Consider the following 25,358-nt stretch of genomic DNA (forward strand, 5'->3'; position numbering starts at 1 on the left):
GGCATAAAGCAGCTGAGACACCTTCCTTCCCATCCTGTGCAGGCAGCGTGGATTATCTACAAACACAGAGCCAAGTTGTAGGCTGTTTGGAGTTGTCATAGGGGAATTTTTTTTTTCCCTCCTTGAAATGGAGCCTATACCTATATTGCTGTCCTAAAGTATTCTGTCATGCCGCCTGAACAGCGTTCTTGAATAGACCCTCTCTTTATCGTAAGGTGTCAGCTGCAATGAGTTGGGAGAAAAATTGAAAGAATCTGTCTGCTTGAGAAAGTGAAACAGAATCACCTCTCTGTCTGAACCTAAAGGCAGAAGAAAGAGTGAACACATTCACATAGCTCCATGAACAGTCAGTACAAAACACAGGAAAGCTGCCTCTTTGAGGAGGAGGAGGAAGGGCATGCTACAAGAATGTTCGTCTTGGAGATTTAAAAAACACGTCAAAGCTAGAGATGTCCAAACCTGATGGAGCAGTGGATTCCCAGGAAAGAGAAATTAAATGTCTGGGCCTCTTCTACACTTTTCAGGCAAATTGTGCCACTCTTCTGTACGTGCAGATACTACCAGATAGCAGAAAAGGGCTAGTCGTGCAGGCATGAGAGGAGCAAAAGTTGGGGAATTCATGTGGGAATGCACAGTTGCATCTCTGTGACACGCAGAGGATGTGGAAACAGGACAGGCTTGGAAAAAAGGTAGTAGATTCACTGCTACTTGAGACTCACCAGCCACCCATGGCTCTTCGTTTGCATGGAAGTAGTTTCTGATAAATGTACAAAAACACAGTATAAAGTTTTAAGATTTTTCTGAAAGATTTTGGGGATAAAATATTTGTAAATTAAATTGTTGTTATTACTTAACATTTCAGTATTTTATATCATGTTTTTCTTGTATGATGCTAATAAATTTTTGTATGGGATATGATGCATTATATTTGTTCTTCTGTAAATGCTCTAGCAACCCTTTCTTTTTAAAATGGGGATGTGTTAATCTAACCTTCTTTTCCCAGGCCAGTATCATCTTCTGTGGCATTTTCCTGTAGAAATCTTTACCTAATGTCCCGTATCAACTTCATGGACATTTATTGTCTAAAGCAAACTAAAAAAATGTTTTCAGATATTTCAGTTGTGTATTTGAGTCACCAGGTATTCTGCTGCCATGCACAGTTACTGCTTTTGTCTGTATCATCGGTCTGGCCTAATTTCCCCCCCCCTCCTTTTTCTCTTAATTTTAGCTGGAAGAAAAATAGCAGTCAGGAAAACCAGACACATAATGGAAGGGAAGGCTTAACGGGGAGCTTTAGTGTTCATTCACGAAACTATCAAATGAGAAGGAGGAAGAGATGGCATAACAGCACATACGACTTAGCTAGAAAGGATAATAATCGCATTTCTTCTCTCTGCAGCATGTATGAGTGGAATGCTAATGCTGTCGTCTTTAAATCCTGCCAGTACAAATGCTGCTTTTCATCTTTGCAGAGAGACTGGCAACAGCATGCAAAGCAGTATCAGTGCCCATCCTTTTAACAAAAGAGCACTATTTTGGCAGGCACACCTCTTATTCCTGTCATGTTAGTCCTAGCCAGCAGCTTTCAAATATCAGTATTACAACTTACTAGTTTCTTGCAGGTGTAAAAGCTGGTCTTATTACGATTTCTTGTAATAAAACAGCTTAAACTGAAGATGAAGACCAACTGGATAGTATACTGTGAAAATTGTGAGAAGGGAGGATGAAAAATGTAAACCTTGTCCTCTCCTTCGCTCACAGCCTGTCATCTTTGTGGTACCGTGTGAAAAAGGGAAAGAGAAAGTGAGAGGCAGCCCTCAGTTGAGCTCACATCAGCTAAACCTTGGGTTTACCTGTTCATTTTCCCATTTGGAATAATGTCCAGGTATCTCTTCTTCTCTAATTGCAAAAAGAATACAAAAGGAGGTCTCAACAAATGACACACTGGTCCATTGGTACAGCTGGTCCATGGGATTGGGCTGCAGGAGAGGACACTTCTGCAGCGTAAATTGAGGCGGAGTTGATCAGCAAGGAAATAAGAAGCAAGAAACATCAGCGCCTTGTGTTAGTGCAAGAAATCCAATAGGTCTGTTAAACCTGTTGCAGAAGGTAGACCTTATGCATACAGTAGTGCAGGAGTTTGGGTTCCCAAGTGTTGTTCAGTAGAATGGAGTTCTACTTGAATATAATCTTACTCCTTTTTCCTTCAAAGGAAAAAACCTTTGAAGGTTTTTTTCCTTCAAAGATAATTCAGAGATACGCTCAATCAAAAATTATTTTGATTGTAAAGTTAAGGAAATACCTAAGCAAATTTGTTAATACTAATTATAGTCTTTTGTGCATATATGTTGTGAATGCATACAGATTTACATACAAAGTACATACATATGTAACTTCAGTGTCTGAGCGACTCAGTTGCTGGTAGTGTGTTTATCATTTTTCATGCTTTCAGAAGGACACCACTTGGATCCAAGTTTTAAATATGAGAAACCGAGACTAAGGGACCATGTTTACAGGGAATTTACAGTGGGGTTTGAATTCACCATTTACTAGCTACTCCACCTTGATTTTCCATGTTGATAGCTTTGTATAAGAGTCGTCTGACTGAAACTTAGACATCTGTATTTCATTGTCAGTGTCTAAGTAGCTACCGTCATCACCGTGTATGTTAATCGGAAAGCACAGGATCTCATCCTGCAAGAGGTGGCTAAAATATAATGAATGCATCGCCCGAAGAGACATTTTTTGTTCAGTGACAATAAAGAGACCAGCTTAGAAAATTTGAGATACTGAAATTAATTGAAATGAGACACTTCCCTTAATGCATGTGCAGTGTCTAGTTAGGATGGAAAAGCAGAGCAAGTAATGCACTGCAAAGTGATACCCTGCGACTCAGTAATGTGCCATTACAGGCAATCACTAATGGCCTGGACAGGCAGGGCTGAGTTCAAAACTAGCACACTGATTTTGATTTTTTTTAATCTTTTGAGTGATAAACTTTACAATCTACATGTGAATTTACATAAAATTGTGTCAAAATATGTAATATTTAAGTTAGATACGATTTATTTATGTAAGAAAATGCATGTATCTGAAAACATCATAAAGTGTGTTAATGTCTTGTCCTATAAAACATCTTCCCATCTGAAGAATACTAGAGAAACAGTTCTTGAGGTAACATGCAGATAGTTTACAGAGGTCATTTTATTCATTGGCTTAAAAGACAAGAGTAAGATTAAGGCAAGAATTGATGAAATGTTGTATTCGGTTGCAATACAAATAGGGGTATTTGCAGTAGTAACGTAATAGCCCACTAAAATTTGGTGAAGTAGGAAGTGAGGGAGGTAATGCACTACTTGGGCAAGGAAGAACCCAAAGCAACTGTCCTTCATCGCAGGTGGTAGCTGCTAATATAGTTATGGGAACTTGCTGCTTCCAAGCAGTATGCTTGTTTCTGTTCAGAACAGGCTTAAAAGGGTAAGCAAATTCCTGGCATAATGAATACTGTTTTATGTACCACATAAGCAGGTCTTCACAAGTTTCTCCTTCACATTTGCATCTATCATGGAACCCATCTGCATCACGTCTTGCCCTACGTAAAATCTACAAGTATTTTCCATTTTGAATAATGTGAAACCAGTTTTCAAATGTGAACATAAATGATAATTCCTTCGTTTTAAATAATCAGTAGTGTTTTGCGATATGCTAGGACCAGGATAGTTTAGCTGCAAAAATTAATGTGAAAATATGTTGATTTTTTAAACATTTATTCTATGACTGTATAAACCATTACATAATTCATTTTTATTTCAAAGGTTAGAAGGAGGTATTCGTATTTTTGGAACCTCAGTTGATAATCATTGTATGTTGTGTGGAACAGCAAGTGGTCATAACTCTTTGACACTGATTCTGCTGCTGGAAGGAACTGCAAGCTAGCTTCATTCATTTGTCCATGAATTGTTCCTAGTAGCGTTGGGTTTGTACCACTGGTAGAATAGGCTTCCAAAATGAGTAAATTTACTACTTCCACCCCCGATGATCATTTCCTGTGTCCAGAAACAAAGAATCGTTCATTTGACATTAACAGCAGGTAGCAAAATACACCCCAAATGCAAAGTGCTAGTTCTCTTACTTTCTCTAGAATGCTAGAAATTAAAAACTTACTTTACAATGTTTGGCTAAAGGAGAAGATTATATCAAAACTATTCCTTCACAGGTAGAAGCAGGGGTGCAAAAACCTAAATTGTAATAAAGAGAGCCATGCTGAGTAAGAAGATTCAAATACTTTTCCCTTCATTTTTCACAAAGTTAGTGTCCATGGCAGAAGTGTAGAGAAGCTCTTTTCTGGAGCTATTCTCAAGAGTAGTTAGTTACTTCAAAGTGAGTTGTCATCTACTTTTGGCTGGGACACACAAGCAAGGAAGACACTTTCATGAAGAAGTCTGAAGCTTCATTCGTAATGTCTGTTATACAACTTTAACTTAGGATTCGGGGAAAGGATATTCTCCTGTATCCAGCAGTCAGGAAATGTTGGCATTTTTTGATGTATTTAAGGATGCAAAAAGTACAGAGATCCTGTTCGTAAGCCAGGGTCCCTGCCTACTTCTCCCATAAAGTCTGCAAGCCTGCAGCCTGTTGTGCAGTTGGGCATAGACTGAGGTACAGGAACCTCAGCCTGTTGTCCAGTGCTCCACCTCCTGACATTTGTCATTCAGTTGTATTGAATTCTGCCTGCTGGAATTCCAAACCCTTTGACTGAGCTGCATTGAAAGAAGCAGCTATTCTTCCCAGTGAATCTTCCTTTATTTTCTTGCTATAAAAATAGCAGATACCTGGTGTTACTTTGGCCAGTCTCTTTTTCTGCCCAGCCCAAGAAAATGATTATTAGGCTCTTCAGCAAGTGACCAGATCATGACTTCTGGTTTTAATAGTGCCTGTTCAAAACCTAGGTGATACAGGCTCCTCTGAGCTAACTCCTACCTATGCTTTGACTTTGAAGCCACCTTGTTTGTCCTTCTGTCTAGTCAACTCTTCTCTAAGCCTGACTGGGAGATGGGCAGTGACTGTGTCAGAAGACAATTCTGACTTTTCTGTTTGTCATACCTGAGCCAGTCAGATTTTCCACCTGGCATGAGATACAACATAAAATGTGGGGTTTTTTTCTTGTGTATCTTTTAGAAAGAAGGTTATCTTAAAGGAAGATGTGTTTGAATAGAACTGGTAGATACGGTTGCTTTTCTCCATGTTTCAGTTTTGGCAGCTCTCACTCAACTGCAAATTGTAACTTTCCCAATGAAGAGTCACCATTTAGGACCAAAAGTGTACTCTGATTATTATAAGCTACACTGCAGTACACATGACACATTGTTATTTGCAAAACATTCAAGTAGCTTAGTAGCAAGTTCTGTTCGATTTCTTAAAGGAAACTACTACAACAAAGTTTGAGGACAGGACTCCTCACCTGCAGTACTGCATCTGACTCTGGAGCCCTCAGCACAAGGAAGACATGGACCTGTTGAAGCAGGTCCAAAGGAGGGCCACAAAAAAGATGAGAGGGCTGGAACACCTCTCCTGTGAGGAAAGGCTGAGAGAGTTGGGGCTGTTCAGCCTGGAGAAGAGAAAGCTCCAGGAAGACCTTACAGCAGTCTTCCAGTACGCAAAGGGGGCCTTACAGGAAAGTTGGAGAGGGACTTTTTACAAGGGCATGTAGTGATAAGAAAGGGCTAATGGCTTTAAACTGAAAGAGGGTAGATTTGCATTAGATATAAGCAAGAAATTATTTACTGTAAGGACAGTGAGGCACCGGAACAGGTTGCCCAGAGAAGCTGTGGCTGTCCCCTCCCTGGAAGTGTTCAAGGCCAGGTTGGATGGAGGTCTGAGCAACCTGGTCTAGTGGAAGGTGTCTCTGCCCATGGCAGGGGGGTTGGAACTAGGTGATCTGTTAGGTCCCTTCCAACCCAAACCATTCTATGGTGCTATGGCTATATTTCATTGCACATCTGTCTTGTGCCAGTAGCTAGGTTTCAGTCTATGCTTGATACAGCCTAATTCCATGGATAAAACCTGATTAGAACTGGATTCTGTTCTTTATTTGTAAAGACTGAAAGAAGTATGTTAAAAAAACAACCCTGATGAAAATATTCTTTCTAAAAATTTTTTCAGTTGAATGTTATTGAAAATCCTAAAAGATTGTCTGTTTTTAAATATTGTCTTGTAGTCCAGATGCTGCTTTCATAGAAACCCATTGTTGATGCTTCTTTTTTAAACTCGGTATGATTAGAATTAAATCCTGTTTGTACTCTGTTCATGGAAGATACGTTTTCTTAAATACTATGAAGTTAATTTTCCTTTTTTCCCCCCCTCTAGATATGACCCAGACATTTTGTTAGGTTATGAAGTCCAGATGCATTCCTGGGGTTATCTCTTACAGAGGGCTGCTGCACTAAATGTTGATTTATGCCAGATGATTTCTCGTGTGCCAGGTAAGTTATTGTATAGGGTTTCAGTTCAGTTCCAATAGAAACAAGTTGAAATTTATGAATAAATTTTAAAAAATGCAAAAATTTCTTGAGATTAACCTATTTGTTTGCTGCTGTGTTGTTATAGGCATAATCACACACACCAAAAATATTTGAAATCCCAATGAGATTCTGGGTTTCAGTGTTTTCTGAATTTTTAAATTACTTGTGTATTCCACTTCTGGGTGTGTCCTATGTCCATGAACCTAGACTAGTTTTTAGTAGCCGTTCGTGTTGAAGTTTTCAGTTCTTAGAGGTACTTCTGCTACCAGACTTTCTGTTGCATCTCCTTGGCTTCAGTCATGTGTATATGTCATTCAAGGTATGACATACTCTGGATCATTAGGGTATCGGGGGTATGACATAGCCGTAATCATTATTTGTGGTTTCTCTGGCTGGGATACAAGAACATAAAGAAGCTCCTGATCAGCACTCATCCTGCTCAGTAGCTCTGTAATAAAAATCCTTGCTTTCAATAGACATTCTTGTGCAGTGGACAGATTTTACTGGCCTAAGTGCTGATGCGTTCTTCCAACGTTCAGAAAAAGATCTGTTTGGGGTTTTTTCTTGAAAACCAGGGGAAGGTCATCCAGGAGAGTGGTAAACCCAGTGTCTGTACTTAGTCAATCAGTAGAACCTGTCATTCTGAAGAACGCAGCTAGTGAAAAGCTAAATAAATGTGTTGCACCTGAGAAGAGTCAAGATGACTTTGTAAAATTAAGAACTGTCTCAAAAATTCGTTGTAGCTCTTTGCAGTCATCAAGAAGATGCGGATGAGGGAGATACGATTTTAAAAAAATAAAAAAACTGAAAGAGCTGATTTTGTCACGTCTCTTGCCAAAGATCTGCACAGAAACTAAATAGCCATGAAGTAAGAAGTGCTTTCCTGCAATTGTCCTATTAAAAACTCGATCCTGTTACTCTGTAATGGTTGAAAAAGCAAATTAAATGTTAGGAATTGTGGAGCAAGGAAAATACAAAACAATGAATGTAAATATAAAATCTGTACGGTGCTTGCACCACAGATACTGTACTTCTAGCCTGTTCATAACCTTTCCCTCATCAAAATGAATATAGGAGAACTGGTAAAGATGAGAAAGGTAATCCAAATGTGTCCAGTAATTTAATAAGTTAGGGTTCCAGAAGAGACAAAACTGAGCAAGGAAGGTAAAAGCCTATGAAATCTTGAGGGATATAAAGAGAGATATGGATTGGTTGCTCATGGTCTTTTCCAAGGCAAGAACCAGAAATCATCAAACGAAGCTAGCAAATGGCAGCTACAGAATAAGAGTTGATTTTTCACCCCTGGGTTGTTGAACTGTTGAGTTCCTTGCCACATGATAGTACAATTGCTTAAAGTGTGTGCTGCTTTAAGGGGATGTAAATTCTTGGAAGAAAAATCCATTGGGAACCAGAACCAGAACGTGGTTCTTCCATCCAGGAAGCTGCAAATGGTTAGAAGCTGGGAGAGTTCTAGAGAAATTATCAATAGCTGTTTCCCCTGTTCTTGAAGCATCTTCTTTTGGGTACTTGATAGAACGTGGTACTAGGCTAATTGCATCTTTGGGCTTACCCAGTGTAGAAATAGCATCCTTTATGTTGGCATCCTGTGTGCCTGGCGAGGAGAACATGGTGTTTTAGAAGAGCTACATTCACACACTTCTTCCTTGAGGTCTGAATATTTGTACACTCCTTTGATGCCTTCAGAATATTTGATGCTTTTGATACCTGTGACCTGTTTAGAAAAGGTGTGAGTTATAGAGACCTCCCGGGGACAACATAACGTAAGAACAAATTTGCATCTTCAGTTGAAAGTTGTTGGCAACTGGGCCTTGGTGAATTTTTAGATACTTACTATGTGAAAAGAGGAACACATGACAATTTAAATACGAGTTGGCCATCAAAGGTCACAAGTTGCCTTCTTTGGCACAAAGGTCTCAAATTTGTTCTTCAGGAATAATAACTGATTGCATGAACCCTGTTACTAAATTCCCTTGATGGCTCAAATTCAGGTGATACACTGGTTGCAACAGCAATGCCTCTGGGTACAGTCTTCAGAGGTATTAAAGGATGTTCAGAAAAACTTTTGACCCTGTACACTTCAAGATTTGCAATGTCTTTGGTAAGACGAATGGTAAGTGTTGCAGTCAAAGGTTTCTTAAACCTCTAAAGATCGCAAAGGTTTAATGCTCTACTGTAGAAGTATGGCTGAACAGTCTCTTCAGTTTGGGATAGGTAACTAATGTGTCTCTGCTTTTGTTCTCAAAGGCTGAGTCATAGCTCTTGTCTTGCAGGACAGCTATGTCTGCACTGTAGTTGATGCAGAATCAACAGTTACATCAGCAAAGCTCTCAATAGTACCCATCTTCATGACATAAGCTGTTGTTCAAGTTACTGGAATTGGGATACACATGAAGAGTTCCTCAAAGAAGAAAGGTTACTTCTCCGGGAACTGTATGGTTCTTAATGGTGATGTCCTTAGGTGTTTCACATTTGGGCTTCCTTCCCTACATCTATGAAGTCCCAAGACAACATGGGTTTGGTTCTAATGAAGGAAACCAGGGTTGTAGCCTTTAACGTATTTGGACATAAAGTTTGAGTGGGCATGTGGGACATAGGCATGATCTCCATGGCACTGATATTTGTGGTACAGATGTTCTTGGGCCAGGTGGTAGATGCGCACCCAGAAGTGGAATACATAACATTTAAAATGTTTCTAAGAACTAGTGTTATAAGGTAAGTAATTCATTTTTGACTGAACTGCAGGAGAAAGATAAGGAAATGCTCACACTGATGAGCTACTCCCAAAAATGTCATGCTGTAAGTGTGGGCTTGCATGCATGACCTTAAGCGTACAAGTGCTGTGTTCTCTGTTGCTTTGTGGCCTCCTTGTCCATGGTTTTGACCCCATCTGTGTTCCTCTTGCCTTTCCAACCCCTATGCTTCATATTTCCCTCCCTTCTTCACATGCTGTATTTTCAGAACAGGAAGTGCTCCTTCAAGCAGTATGCTCCTCTTTCCTCCTATTGAAATAAAGATGGAAGGGACTTTTCCTTCCCTTTCCTGTGATTTCAACTTAACAAAAAGAAAGCTGGACTTCTCTCTGGTTTTGCTTTATTGGCTGAGTCTGGTGCTGCCTCTGCCATTTACAAGTGAACTATTCATAAGTCATTAGGACACACCACAAGAGAAGTGAGTACTGTGCCTGTGCGTAGTGGCATTTTTTGTGAGTGCACTGTGGCCTCCTGTTTCCTCCTTTGCATCACAGCTCAAAGTTAGGCAGTGGGTAACAGAGGATGATAGGAGACTACTTTTTATTTCATCTGGCGCACTTGAAAGATAGGAAGAACCTCCAGTTCTGTTTCTTAACAACTTTGTTTCCAAAGAGGCTCACATGGTTCTGGTGATACGTTCCCTACACCTGTTAGACCTCTACAGGGTTTTGTAATTTTGCAGTGCTCATCACATGCAGAGTCTCTTGTTCATCAGGGCAGTGGGTCTCTTTTGTGACTGCAGGTATACGTAGTCGCCTGTCTTTACCAGGAAGGTGTGAAGCAAACTTAAGAAACAGAAGGAATCTCCTAAACAAGTCAAAACTAGGATGACACTGCAGAAAGTAGAACTGATAGTTTCTGCTTCCAATAAACAAAAATCGAGTAGGGAGAAAATGTAAGTTCCTCACTTTCACAGGACGTCCAGCGTGTGGAAATGAAGAAAAGAAGAAAAAAAGTTGCTGCTTGTGGGGCTTTTTTTCCATCCAAACATGAAAACAGAAATTGCTGGTTTTCATCTTTAAAAATCTGAAGCACTAAGCAGGTTAAAAAGCTGGTGCGCATTTTGATAATTTGTGTGAAAGGTCTGATGAATTTTGTCAAGGCTGTAATTTATCAATGAGGTCAGTAAATGACAAATAGGTTTCCTTAACCATATTTTGGTTGATGTGATTCACATTTGAAAGATCAGCATACGAAGTTAGTCTGTATTAATGTTATTTCAAAGCAGTTCTGTGGAATTTCAGTCAATTTTTGCTTCTGTCTCCAAGGGTAAATGTGCTTCATGGCTGTCTGAGGAACTAATTGCTCAGTTCTGATCATTATTGCAAAGCATTGTGTGTCCACACTTTTATATGCTCTGTCCAGAATGTTCTGCTTTTTATTAGTAGGCTACTGTAGTGGTAGAGTACACAACCAACAGCTGAAAAATGGGTATGGATTTAGAATTGTGGGAAAATTGCCTCAAAGTGCTTTCTCTTCCATTAAACTAGTAAGAAGGAACAAGACTGGAGGATCAAATAATACAGTGTGTTTTCATATTGGATTTAAACTGTGTTGTACATTTTTTTAAAAAATCTGCATAAACTCAGGAAAGAATACCAAAACTGTAGCCTTAGGTTGACTGAAAAAAAGACAGTTTCAAGAAACCTGTAGCAAAAAGACTGTCTTCTCTTGTGTTGTAGTATTTCAAAGCATAAATAAACCCAAGGATGGCAAAAGGGGATATCTTTCCTGTACTGTAGTCACTGCTGTCTTACAGAAAGATTCAGAATGCTGCTTCTGCCTCTGCATTTGTTCCTTCCTATTTCCTTCTCTCTCCATTTGTGCTACCCAGAACTCAACGTCTGCCTGCTCCCACTGCGGTGGATTTGCTTTTACTGTATGAAAGACGCTGAGTTTTCTCTCCCATGACCTGGTTCCAACTGTGTAAGATCATTACAAGTAAAGCCTTGAGTTATAAACTCTTCAGGGCAAAAATCATGTGGTTTTTTTTAATGTTGTGCGCTAATGTGCGTGCAGCTAGTTCTCAAGTAACATTCAGCATTGCTTAACCAATATATTCACTGTGGACACCATTTCAACAAAACCGAAGCAAGAGTTATTTTCAGAGAGGTGTGCAAGAGCAGAAAAACCTGGGGGACTTTTATTTAGAAATTGTGTGGAAGGCGGGTAAATAAATAATCTTGTGTGATCAGTAACAGTCTTTATGAATTCTTATTTTTCTAGAGAGCTCAAATTGGAAGTGGGGTAGCTTGATCCAGTCTTGACTGTCCTATAACTTGGCTAAATACATTCTATTTTAATGTCCTTAGATGAAAAGAAAGAGAACAGATTTGCGGCTGAGCTGGATGAATATGGATCGGATACAATGAGTGAAATAAATATTGTTGGACGAATTATCTTAAATGTCTGGAGAATGATGAGACACGAGGTAAAGTTTTTAAAAAGTGAATATAATTTGACTTAGTGGGGGGGTTAAGTATTGTACTTTGTTGAAAATTTTGTGTAACTTCTGTAGCTTTTTGTTCTTTATTTGTACACCTTTTCAAACAGAACGGTCTGCACTTTGTGAGAATTGATTTTGCATATTGCTAAAATGTAAAATACTGAAGCCCTTACCTTTCAGTAGTGTTTCTTAATGATACTCCTTGTCCCTTCTTTGTGGGTTTTGAGAACAACTTATCCGTTTTAGGAATTTGTCTGGTGTGGTGCTTCTACTGAATTAAATACTTGAACTTATTTTAAGCTGTCAGACTTACTCATTGTTTTGACCTTACATTTAATACTCAAATGGGCCAGTCTTTACAAATCTTATGCTGACCAAATTCAGACCTGATCTTTGTGTTCTACTTAATTCCATATATTCTTTTTGATGGATGAGGGATATTCTTTCCTGATTTGTGAATACTTAGGGTCTTCTAAGTATAAATGTTTACCTTTTTATCAAAGAATACTAATAAAAAGTTTATAAATTTAGTTGTTACATTTTTTAAAAAGGTAGAGATTTCCTTGGCTGTGAAAGACATCATGTATGTTGACACGTCCTCTTTGTTTTTCTAGGTGAACCTAATGAATTACACTTTTGAAAATGTAGGCTTTCATGTTCTTCATCAACGTTTTCCTTTATTTACTTTCCGAGTTCTGTCTGATTGGTTTGATAATAAGGCAGATGTCTACAGGTAATGATCTATTAATCCACTTTCTTTGTTCTTTTTAAGGCCAGATTCTTAACATTGGATAGGTATAAGCTAAAGTCAGCATAGGAATTAAAAATCAGTTTAGCTCAGGTACTAGAACAGACTATACTAATAGACAGTATGCAGCAACATGAGCTTAATTACTCTGCTGTTCTGCTGTGTTCTGTTGTGTTTTTATACCCTCAATATTTCATCTTGATGTATTTTTCTGTTTAACAAGTTTTCACTTACAGTTTCAATATATCTGAATATATGTACTATTTTGAAGTTGTGTAAGGTCTTTATTTTTTATATACTATTCATCAGAAGGCCTTCTAATTAACTGTCGGGTTTCTATTTTACTTCACATTGCATGTCAACCAAGCTAGACTTAAAATAGTACAAAACAGTGTGCAAAATGTTAGGACAGGAACTATAGCTGCTTAAGAATACCTTTATATGACACTTACCACACCAGGCTTCACTCTTCCTTGGAGTGATTTGGGATAGTGTGATACGAACAATTCATAAAACTGAGTACTGATCTGAACGTCATTCATGACATACATACAATTTCTGTAAAAGTCAAATACTTTTCAACTAGGTGGAAACTTGTTTTAGTGCTGAAATTATGAATTTATGTTCAACTGAGATAGGAATTCGTAATACAGAAGGATGTTTCCACAGAAGTCCACTCTTTTAAAAAAAAGTGTGTAAACAGATGAAGAGAAACTCGAGTTTCTGTTTCAGTAATCCTTTAGGGCAGCAAGGAGAACAGGATATAGTATGTCATCGAGGTATGCCTCAACAATAGTTTGCTGTAACACATTCTGTGTATATATTTAGAATAAGTAAGTGTATGTTTACATGCACCACAGTTTTGAAACAGCCATATGAAAATGCCCTAGGGGAAATTTTATTTGCTGGCTTGTGACAAGCTATTATAAAAGTACATTGTTCTTAGTAGAAAGAGCAGCACTCCCCTGATTGTTTGTAACGAGACGTTCACTTTTACAGATGGAAAATGGTTGATCATTATGTTAGCCGGGTCCGTGGGAATCTCCAGTTGTTAGACAAACTGGATTTGATTGACAGAACAAGTGAAATGGCGAGACTTTTTGGCATTCAGTTCTTACATGTATTAACAAGAGGCTCCCAGGTAAGATGTAGTTTTCTTACGCTTCACAAAAGCAAAATAGTCTTTACAAAATGTTTTAGTTCTTCAGTATCTTTTCAGTCAGTATATGCATTTCCAGAAGGTCACAGAAGACTGTTTTGCATAACATGAAATTGAAACCTAAAGAAAGGCAATTCAAAAGCAGTAATAAGGGATTGAATGATTAGTCTCAGAGATTAAAAATAAAGTGCCCCAAATGTAGTCACGCCAGTGAGTCTCTTCCACTGACTTGGGGAGCACTAAGTTTTCCCTTTGAGTTGTTATTTTTCACACTTAGATGAGTCTCAAAATAAATGCTCTTTGAAACGTTAAGAAATATAATGGAGCATATTTTAGAAAGAGGAGATTATTTTCTTCCAGGGCAGACAAAGCTGCATTGAATATTTTCTATTTCCTGTGAAGCAGACCTCTGGGTGAGATTCGATGATAAGACAAGAAGGGCTCTGGCTTTATTAAGTACACGTGTCATGCAAGATGTGTGTGCTTCTGTTATTTTGATACTAGTATCAGAGGGAAAGGGAGCAGGACAGAGTGAGACTTACGCTGCTCGCTCTTTGAGACCCCAGCAGTCTCCAAAGGCTTTCCTTGCCCAGGTTCCGAGTGACTAGACCAGTGAGACTGTTTTCATGCCTTGACGCGAGCCCTGAACAGCACCTGAAATGAGACAACTGCGCTCACTCGTGTCTGCGCTTCTGTTGTCGTTTTCTTTCCCACCATCTTTCTGCTTTCTGTTTTAACAGACATTTGGCTGAGCTGACCAGGATTAATTAGTTTGCCAACTTCTGTGGACAAAAAGACAACTTAAAAACTGATGTCCTAAGCAGACCAGCATTGTCTTAAGCCAGCCAGAAATGGGAGTGTCTGAAGCTGCAGTTTCTTAACAATTCAACCCAATTTAAAAATGTTGCCACCTTTTTTCCTTTGACTGCATTTGTCTGTGTCATCTCTTGACCCAGTGCAGGTTCCTGCTGGTCTTGCTGGTACTGGCCCTATACTGGAGGAGAGGAGCTGGCGGCAGAACCGTGGTGGCATTGATTAGATATTTGCCAGTTCAGGTCCTTGATCTGGTTTACCGTGTTACCAGAAAAGTACCGCTGTTGGAGGAAGGGAAGAGAAATGCACAGTTAGGGACAGGGAGGGTGGGACTGGCGTACTGCCAACGTAGATATGCTGAAACTGTCACGACTGCAGCCCGCAAACTGTTCTGCCTGTCATTTTCTCAAATGGCTATGAGTGGGAGTGAGCAACAGAAACATGCTGCGTTTTCTGTCCTGACTGTTCTTTTCTCTTCCCTTCTGTGCACGTATGTTTTGTTTCCATTGAAACTTTCTAGATCACAAAAATGGCAGTTGCAGCAATTCCCAGTCACCTCAAACAACTTTTGTTTTCACTCAGAAGAATCAGCACTATCTTTTATGCAGCTATTCCTTTTCTCCTTAGCTGAAAATTATGTTAAAATGGAATAGTACTAAGAACAGATTTCATATATTTTAAGTTATTTTTTCCATTTTTTGTATCTCTTACTAAGTTTTACAAGACCTTTTTTAAAGGTAATTTCTTTTTTATTTTATTAGGCTATCTTGAATATTCCATAGTAGACTAAGCAAATCAAACAGGAGACGGTCATAGGCATAGAGGTTATTAATCAGAGGATTGAAGAACTTGCTGAAAACTAAGGAGGGGGGGGGGAAGCTAGTTCTTGCCAGATCCAGTCCCTGACCGCCTCATCACACATCTGAGCTCATCACTGGACACAAATTAGCATGCAATTAGTGGAAGGCAGCAGCAGCTTATGCTGCTGCAAAACTACACGTTTCAAACCCCAATCTGTTTGTAAGGTGGTAGGGTCTTGTTAAAGCCGTCCGTTCTGTAAGTTCATTTATAACATCAAAGTTAAAGAAATTATACCTAACCCATTCAGTACAATGATTGAATATGTAGTGCATCAGGCAGAGGACTTTTGAATAGTGATTTACTTGCTTTTAAAGCGCAGGATCTTAGGATTATATAGGATTGTTCTTCGATATTTTCAGTCCTTTGCCACCCGTGTATGTAATTTTCAGCATATTGGTTTTTATTGTGAATGGAGACAGTGAATACCTGGCTATTAGTGCTTTTAAAGCCTTACAAAAGCATTGAATAGTACATAAATAAATAGGGCTGTTTTTTCTCATGTTGCTACCTCCACATGTGACATTTTGTGAGGTCTTGAAGAAGGCGAAAGTTCTTAAACTTTTTGTTATTTTATGCTTCCTGTACTACTTGTGGCATCATCGGGGTGAAAGCATGATACCCAATGCAAAGCAGCAGACTTCTGAAATGGGCTGACCTAGATTCTTCCCTTGGTTCTCTTGCTGCGAAGTAGATTCTAGTTCCTTCTCGTGATCAAAAGCTTGGAGGCACAGTTACCAACTTCTACAACTCGCCTGTCATTTGTTTTCCCAAATGTTGAAATAAAATGGATGTGCAGATTCCTATGGAAAATGGTCATCAGCTGCATGTCATACTTTGTTTTCTTCAGTGTTCTGCAAGTCTAACAAAAATATAGTTTAGTAAATGCTCGTTCACTGACTGTAGCACGGCCATCTGTATATATTGTTGCAGTCTCTTGGATGTTTATTTTTTTAATCTGAGCTGGATGTTTATTCTTTCCATAGATAAAAATTAGAAGTACTTGTCAACAATTAGGCCTAAATGATGAGGAAACACATGGAAAATGCCGCTATATTTGATAGAAAATATACATAAAAAGTAAGAGTATGGCTAGTTATTTTAGAACACTAGTTGTCTGTACTTTAAATTCAGGAAATGTAAGTGCATATTTACACAGTTTTAATACACTCACGTTTATTCTGCATTTTTGAAATCATTATTGTAATGATTACACCCAAACTGTTTTGCAGTATCGTGTGGAGTCTATGATGCTGCGTATTGCAAAGCCAATGAATTATATTGCTGTGACACCCAGTATCCAGCAGCGAGCTCAGATGAAAGCCCTGCAATGTGTTCCCTTAATAATGGAGCCAGAATCCCGCTTCTACAGCAATGCTGTTCTTGTATTAGATTTCCAGTCGTTATATCCTTCCATTGTGATAGCATACAACTACTGTTTTTCAACCTGCCTGGGACATGTTGAAAACTTAGGAAAGTAAGTTGTTATTCTTTTCTCACAAACTTTGATTCCGTAGAGACTTTGGCGTCTTTTCTAAGGTACTGAGAACCCTTGGTTGTCATTGGGAGCAGTGGGCATGTATGAACAGCACCATTTTCTGTTACATAATAGAGATGATAAAGATGTGCCGTGTGAGTGTATGCGTATGTGTATACACACACAAACACACACATATACATATACACATTGATATGTATTTTTAATTAAATACAGACTTAGACTTTGTTCTGTTATGTGTGTACGCCTGTACACCATTATTGTAGTGATGCTAGTTTTTAATATTGCTTCAGAATAAGTTAAAATGTTCTGTAAATCTACTACCTATTTTCAAAACTGGACTACTATTATTCCGCTGTATGTTAATAAATTGTTGTTATTCTCTTTTCAGAGTTGTAGTTCACTCTGTTCTTAACTATTAAAAATTGAAAGATACAATGAGTTATTCTATATAGCATGTCTTCTTACTGAACTAAACAGTAATTTTGTTGATTGGGAATAAAAATCTATTTGTTCATTATAATTACCCCTATAAAATAATATTTGGAAGAATGGGCAAGATGCATACAATGATTGCTAGGTGTCACCATCAGGTTTTCAGGTTTCTGATTTGAAATTCTGAATTTGTAGGAAGAAAATACATGCAATGTGTCACTTGGTAAACATGTATGGTTTCCATGGGGGATTACGGTGTGAGTACGTGCCTCCACTAACTCAGCATTTGGAAATAACGCATTAACGCAGAACGGAATTGATAAATTACACGTGTTGGAATTTAGCCATTTATTACTACTTTATTCCTAGAGCCTTTTGCATGTAGCTAAGAAATTTTAAATGATAGTGTGTGTGTTTATACCTGAGATGATAATTGTGGTTCTATCCTTGCTGGCATTAGCACCATTTTAATGTGAGTTGATGCTTTTGCTTGATCAAGCTGTAAATGAATGAATTGTCTTCATATTTAATTTTTCTCTTTGTTAGATATGATGCATTCAAATTTGGCTGTACATCTCTCAGAGTACCTCCTGACTTACTTTACCAGATTAGGCATGATATCACAGTGTCACCCAGTGGAGTAGCTTTTGTCAAGGTAATGATATTAGTGCTCTGTGACAGGCATTTTCGCTTCCTGTTGGCTGACTAGCTTAAGATCAAATTGATATTGTAGTTTGTATTTTGCTGCGTTAAGAGCAGACAGAAGAGGGGACGTTCAGTCTCTCATTTCTCAGTGTTTTTTTGTATTTGTCAGTGCTGAACTTCTGGCAGTTCAGGAAATAAAATGTCACCGTTATGCTTTCATTTATACCGAACGCTTATTTCATCTATAATTAAGCCATGTTTTACCTGTGCTGTTCGGGGATCAAACAGTAATTATCTGTGTGTAACACTTCATTCCTCTCCTGCCTGTATAGCAGAATGCTTTCCTAGAAAAAGAGTCCTGGTTATGGAGATGAAACTCCCTGACGTGCTTTCTATTGTTCTCATTTTATGTTATGTGTACTGCTGACTGATTTGTAATGAATTAATAACTATGGCCTGGAGCTCTTACAAATAATTAGCCAATCACCAGCATACATATCTTTAATGTAAAACAAAAACTTTAAGTAAAGAATATTTGCAGAATTTTTAAAAGATTCCTTAGCATTTAACATTTTGCAAATTAACAGTTAAATATTGAAGTCCAATTTTAGTTAATAAGGTTATCTAAACATTGCATTAGCAGGGCTGATGAAAACAAAGAACAAAAAGCCCTGCCCTTAAGAGCTTTGCCTGTATTCTAGGTTGCTTGTAGGATTTGTGGGAAGAGCCAAACCGTTGGTGCCTAGGGCATCTTGCTAATTAATTTGTCTTCTTAACAGTGATTATCTGACAGTTCTGGGTTGTGCTTTTACTCCTGACTGTTTAGGTTGGGCTTTTTAACGTAATCTTTTTCTTTGTTCCCTTTATGGCAGCCTGCAGTAAGAAAGGGTGTGCTGCCAAGAATGCTAGAAGAAATCTTGAAGACTAGGATAATGGTGAAACAGTCAATGAAGGCTTATAAGCATGACAAGGCTATAACTCGAATGCTTGAAGCTCGTCAGCTTGGTCTTAAATTTATAGCTAATTTTACATTTGGTTATACTGCTGCTAATTTTTCTGGAAGAATGCCATGCACTGAGGTAAGGGGTTGCAGATAAAAATGCAGAAAAACTGTGGAAAAGACACTATTAATAAAGTGTAGTCAGATAACACGGTATTGTTATTCGAAACATATTTAATCTAAATAGCTTCATAAAAGCTGCTTTTATTAGTAGTACTGAAAATCAGCAACTTGGGATTTATGATCCTTTTTTAAAAAAAAAAAGTCTTATTTTTCTTTTTGCCGTACAAGCGCACTTGGAGTTGGCATTTCTGTAGAACTCTCTCCAAAGGTAGATTGAATTGCAGTTCTAATAGTAGAAATAAAATAAAACATTGTAGCTGTTTCATAGTTTTCATAAAAGGAGGAATCAGCAGAATCCAAAAACGAGAGAAAATGATCCATCTTGTCTTGCTCCTTACACTTTTACTATGCCTAAAGAAGTTTAAACCAAAATTTCCTTTATTTTAATTCTTAATAGTTTTTGATAGCTCTTCCTTTAATTCTTGCTATTTTGGGATAATGTAAGCAACCTTTTTTATTTATGAGATACATTTAAATCATGAAATAAAATACATCGTCTCAGTATAGTAATTTTTATAAACAGGTCAAGCAAGGTTAGACTAAGTTTACCAAGAGCTAGTACTGGGTTTAGCAGTAGAATAAAGATTTTCAACTTATCTTTAACTTTGCAGGTTGGGGATAGCATTGTCCACAAAGCCAGAGAAACATTGGAGCGTGCTATAAAGCTGGTGAACGATACAAAAAAATGGGGTGCTCACGTTGTGTATGGTGATACTGACAGGTAACTAATGGTCTCCTTCTTACAATGTTTTAAAATCGTTGTGGTTCTTCATAGAAATATTTTTCTTTTGTCGCAACAAGGAGAATTTATGATACTGAAAAGAGTATGTGGACCATCTTTGGGTTGTTGCTTACTGTCTTGCAGAATATGCAAAGCAAATAATATTTCTTTTCTTAGTTTATTTTTGGACTATTAAAAAGCACTTTAAGGGTTTCCTTTCTTTTGAAAATTATGTGGAACAGAAAGAAAGGAAATAGAATTCTTATTTATTGAGTGAGTATTTTTGTGCCTGTTTCTAATGCCATTTCTATTTGCGAAAACAGAGTATTTATAATATAGTAGGCATTGCACGTTGATACTTAGAGGAGGGCACTATTTTAAGCTTCAAAAGTGGATACAATTCAGAAGTAGTCACCAAAGCATACAAAGATACGATTAGGCTGCCTGAAATACATCATATAAATATCTCCCCTTTCTCAGTCAGTCTTCATCTAAATAGTAGCCATGCTCTGGGCGTGTCCATCTCTAGTGCTAGACTTGGAGAATTTTCCAGCCATGGGAAGCAAAGCTTGTCTGGCTGTCCTTCCTTAGTAAATTGTGAATCCAGTGACAGATTTCAGCCAGATTTGACGAAAGACTTGAAGTTTCAAAGATACTAAATTCATAGGAGCTTCACAAAAAAAAAAAAAAAATTGTTGGACAAAGCAAGTAAAATCCTGTTGCTGCCAATAGTGGAAAAAAAAGGCGCACTCAGAGCTCTTTACAACTCTCGCCTGAGAACTCAAGTTTTGGGGTGCCTGGGAGCAGTCACGTTCCCTGCCTCGCCAGAGAGTCACAGCGTTTGTCGTGCCTTTGCCACTCCTGATTTCATGCTGAAAACTGAAGTTGCTCGGGTTTTTGGCTTTTCTAGCTGAAGGAAGGGAACAGAATTGGTAACAACATCCCTGCCTTGCCACTTGTATGTTTCAGGAACTATGTTGAACAGAGTCATGCTTATTTCCTGTATCTGATTTCTCCTAGCTTGTTTGTACTCTTGAAAGGAGCCACGAAGGAGCAGTCTTTTAAGATTGGTCAAGAAATTGCTGAAGCTGTAACAGCAACAAACCCCAAACCTGTTAAACTGAAGTTTGAAAAGGTAAAAGGAAAATATTTTACTTCAAGTGTGTTGGGTGAAAACATTGTTATCCTTTAAAAAAAAAAAAAAAAAAAAAGAGAAAATATTTTTCTGGACACTAAGATAGCGTAAGGATATACAACATGCGCTGTACTGTTTCTGTGGGTATATTGCAAGCTCCTTAATGCCTCAGGGACCTTGTCAGAGGAGTGCTGCCGTATGACCAACGAAAACAAATATTTCTACTTTCGTATCAGGATGCCTAGTGGCCTGTTGCACTGGCAGCACCAGGCAATTTGAAATTCCCATGTCATTAATTTTTGGAAATGTCTCCTTCAGTTTTGTGTTGTATACATACGTTCCAACCAATGTATGCAACGATAGAGAGAGTGTACACCAATCCCTTGAAGTGATTCCAGTGCATTAATTACAAGCCTGATATTTATTCTTCAACCAGCCTTACCACGCTTCAGGACATGTCCATGTGATACATATACATATAAAAGAATCATAAAAATTCATTCAGCAGGCTTTTGGAAGAAGTATTAATGCCTTTTATAGAAGAGCAAGGCAACGGCATGCTAATTTGTGTGGAACTTTGTTATTGGAAGGTCATTAGCAATCAGTTCAGGTGCTCTAGATATTTTCAAAGTACATATCTGACTCAACAGGTTCAATGAGAAAAATGTTTGCAAGAAAAGTCAGGATACCTGTGGAAGGCATGGCAACTTTTCATCACTGACTAGTGTACAAGGACCCTTCCCACTTTGAGGCAATTCTGCACCATGAAGCTGAAGGAGTAATTAGCCAGAAAAAAATACTAGGTGCAAGGATATACTTGAGAAGATGTCTGAGTACTTCACTTCAAGTGCCCTTATTCACCTGTGGGTCAAAATATTGAGTACTCTCCTAGGGGAGCTTCCTAGCATAGGAAGAGGAAAATGCCTCAAAGCTGGAGCATCTGTTCGAGAAATGGGCCACCTGTGTGCAGGACCTTCTCCAGCCTGAGGCAGTCTAAGCTCCCTGCTCCCTCTTCCATGAGAGCCAGGAAAGTGTGGTGTTATCCTAGTAATGCTTGTAATACCTAGTAATAATTGTTCCCCATTCTTTCTTTTAAAACTGGTCACGGAATGCTGACACAATCAAGAATGAAATAAGAGGTTGGAGAAAACAAGCAAAAGAGACCTTGACCCTAAAAATCCATTCATGAGGAAACTGTTCTCCAAGCACAGGCATTTAAGAAGCATGTTTTCCCGGAGTCAAGATGCTGACTGATTTTGCGGACCTCGTAATTAGATGAAGTTTGAAAATAGAAAGTTCAAAGCCACTGCTTTTGCTGGGGAAGTTTTCTTCTCTGACGTTTAAAGTGAAGTTCTTGTCTTTTTAAGAAAGAGGGATAATACAGTTACATTAAAAATGCTGATAGAAAATTAGGGGTACTCAAAACGTGTTATACTGTGAGCCACTTTTCATCTGAGCTTCAGGTTGCTTAGCCTTTACAGCTAGATGAAATATAAAGTGATTGAAGAACGGAACACCACCGAATCCCAACTTTCTCAGCCATCCTTTAACAGTCCTTTGATCTAGTTTATTGGGTTTGATGATTTTAAAACAAACAAAACAACCTCAACAACAACAAAGCAAAGTGTTCCTCAGGAAACCTTCTGTGTTCAGAGCCACCTTAAATTCCCAACACCTGTCAGATTGGGCTATCCTCTTTCTAAACATTCCAGGTCTACTTGCCATGTGTCTTGCAAACTAAAAAGAGGTACGTGGGTTACATGTATGAAACACTGGACCAGAAGGACCCAGTATTTGACGCAAAAGGCATAGAGACGGTCCGAAGGGACTCCTGTCCTGCTGTTTCCAAGGTAAAATACTCATGCGTTTCTTTCTGAATGAAATTGCAGTATTCCGTTACCTCGGTGTATGTTTGTCCTTTCTCAGAGTTTCTAGTCCTTGTGAGTAGTCTGAGACTTCATCTGCTTTTCTGATATGAGCCATTTGAAAGAGAAATAGATGCTCTTGGACAGCATTATTAGGACTTGCACTCTCCAACCTAACTACTGTCTTTCACCCCCTAAAAACCCCATAAAAAGCCCTTAGCTCCTCTAGAAGACCATTCTTGATGCAGTTCACTTTAACTGGAAGTCTTACTCCAAGAAGGGTGAGGCACACTGATGTGTATGCTAAATAGCTCACTTGCATAAATCTAGTTTAGCTGAGAGTTCATTTAAAATAAAATTTCTTGCCTGTTTATTTTAAGCTGTGGATTGAGGGGTTAAAAAGAAAAAGGTCCTGTTCTTAATCAAGTCAAAAGAAATTTATGCCAGTAAGAAAGGTAACCACTTGGGAGGATTTAGTTCCTTTTTTCTTTTTAATCCCAGTTCTTTCGTTTGCTGAGGTGGTCGGAAAGTCGTGGCAAAATGTTTTAGATGACAGGAAAAAAACATATCTCTCACTCTGGAAAACCTCTGTAATTGTTGAAACGGTCCTAGTTCTTGGAGTATGGATGACATCATGAAAGATGTGTCAAACTGAGGAAAAAGTTGTGCAGTAATATGTTTATGAATGTCTTTGAGTGAAAGAGAATGCAACCTGGTGTCATACTAACATTCTAGTTCACAACTGACACTTTTTCTAAGCAGTGTATTAATATTTCCATGTAATTTACTCAATTATTTGGAAATAATAATTTTAGTTAAACGTGTTTTTCTCACCTTTCTCCTTTGGCTGTAAAGATACTTGAGTGTTCTATCAAGCTGCTATTTGAAACACGGGACATAAGTCAGATCAAACAGTACGTTCAGAATCAATGCATGAAGTTACTGGAAGGAAAAGCCAGCATGCAAGACTTCATCTTCGCGAAAGAGTACCGAGGGAGCTCAGCTTACAGACCTGGATCCTGTGTACCAGCCCTGGAGATCACCAGGTGATGAGATTAAGAAGCGCCAATCGTAGATATTTTTGCTCTTGACCTTTGTACTGCCAAGTTATGGGTAGCAGTGAGATGTCTCCTTCAGATATTGTTGCAGCAGTTGGCTCTGACTTTCCGCCTGTGTGTGAAGAGAGATCAGGCATCAGATGGTTGCAGAAGGCTATTTCGTAGCCCTGGAAAGAGCCACACGTGTTCAAGAGGTCTCGCGTCAGGACGCTTGTAACAGTCTGTTCACTGCTGTTACTTGTGCTTTGGTTTTTGTACAGGGGCTTGACTGTCCAAGATTGCCCATCACTCATGGATATTAGATGTGTTAAAAATGGTAATAGTGATGTCTCTGTGCTGTGAATTACATTACCAGGCAAAATTTTTCATTTTTTTAGAAAACACCTTAAAGTTCATATTTCACCCTGTTGATATTGTTTATTTGTAATAGATAATGTGAGCTGGCACATTTTGCCACATTGCTTAATATAACAGGTCTTCAAATTAAGCCGTGCTTTGTAAATAAAATAAAATTCAAGTCCTGGATTGATACCTGCTTCAAATTGAATTGTCTTTTGCTTTCTGGATAATTGAGCTCTTTTTAGTACCCTGGCTGCTCTTTGTTAAGATATTTCTTTAAGGAAGGGGAAGCTAGAAAGCAACCTGTGTGCAAATCCATGTGACCTGAAATAGAACATATCTTCAGGGCTCGTGTTCCAAATTCTAAAATTTGGGTCTGATCATGAGACAAAAATGAAACAAGTTGGTCCTGTGCTGCATCATAGACACTAACTTCAGTCATCTGGAGAGCGACTAATATAATCAGATGGGGAAGTTTAGAAGCAAATGAGATAAGTATGATTTGTCTCCGGATGCATTATAAAGGCTATTTTTAAACAGGAGGATGCTTGCCTACGACCGCCGCTCTGAACCACGAGTTGGGGAGCGAGTGCCCTACGTCATTGTGTACGGCATGCCGGGACTGCCCCTGATACAGCTGGTGAGGAGGCCCGTCGAGGTCCTGCAGGATCCCAGCCTGAGGCTGAACGCGACGTACTACATAACCAAACAGATTCTGCCACCGCTGGCCAGGGTGTTCTCACTTATTGGCATAGACGTCTTTAGCTGGTACCATGAGTTGCCACGGGTAGGTGTCTGAAAACACACAGATTACGAACGTGGTGCATCCGTACAGTGCTGGGTTTTACCGTGACTGGTAACGGAACGAGATTTATGTGAGGCAACAGCAAAGGATATTTTACACGGCAGTGTTTGATGCCCGAACACGCAGACCTGGTTCTTGGATCTCCTGTGTGGGTTTTTTCACTTAGTCAGTTTTTTCTGCCAGACCTTCTGTGCAGAGTTGATCACACTGTCATCTTCTGTTTGCTGGTCCCTTCCGTAGTTTAAAAGAATATTTTGCTGTAACTGTATATTTTTAGCAGTACTTGTATATGCATCTGTTTGGCTGTGCCACCTTTTAAATCTCTCTGTAGCAAATGTAGGGACTCCTGGTTTTCCAAGATGTTCCGAAGGTTTTTCCTCTTTACAGAAGAGGTAGTAGGTATTAATGCCCCAGCAGC

General features: G+C 38.7%; 1 protein-coding gene across 2 annotated transcripts in view; it reads left to right on the forward strand.

The window, feature by feature from the left end:
• The window catches only part of REV3L (REV3 like, DNA directed polymerase zeta catalytic subunit), a 128,665-nt gene that overhangs the window by 98,669 nt on the left and 4,638 nt on the right, over positions 1 to 25,358 (forward strand). For both annotated transcript variants that reach the window (XM_075414198.1, XM_075414199.1), the window contains 12 exons: positions 6,367 to 6,482; positions 11,605 to 11,723; positions 12,353 to 12,471; positions 13,486 to 13,627; positions 16,549 to 16,793; positions 17,796 to 17,904; positions 18,767 to 18,973; positions 19,629 to 19,738; positions 20,759 to 20,873; positions 22,586 to 22,723; positions 23,594 to 23,784; positions 24,676 to 24,922. In XM_075414198.1, coding sequence (XP_075270313.1) covers positions 6,367 to 6,482; positions 11,605 to 11,723; positions 12,353 to 12,471; positions 13,486 to 13,627; positions 16,549 to 16,793; positions 17,796 to 17,904; positions 18,767 to 18,973; positions 19,629 to 19,738; positions 20,759 to 20,873; positions 22,586 to 22,723; positions 23,594 to 23,784; positions 24,676 to 24,922 — 1,858 coding nt within the window. The remainder of the gene's footprint in view (positions 1 to 6,366; positions 6,483 to 11,604; positions 11,724 to 12,352; positions 12,472 to 13,485; positions 13,628 to 16,548; positions 16,794 to 17,795; positions 17,905 to 18,766; positions 18,974 to 19,628; positions 19,739 to 20,758; positions 20,874 to 22,585; positions 22,724 to 23,593; positions 23,785 to 24,675; positions 24,923 to 25,358) is intronic.

This window comes from Opisthocomus hoazin, chromosome 2 (genome assembly GCF_030867145.1).
Source record: "Opisthocomus hoazin isolate bOpiHoa1 chromosome 2, bOpiHoa1.hap1, whole genome shotgun sequence".
In the NCBI taxonomy this organism is placed as follows: Eukaryota; Metazoa; Chordata; class Aves; order Opisthocomiformes; family Opisthocomidae; genus Opisthocomus; species Opisthocomus hoazin.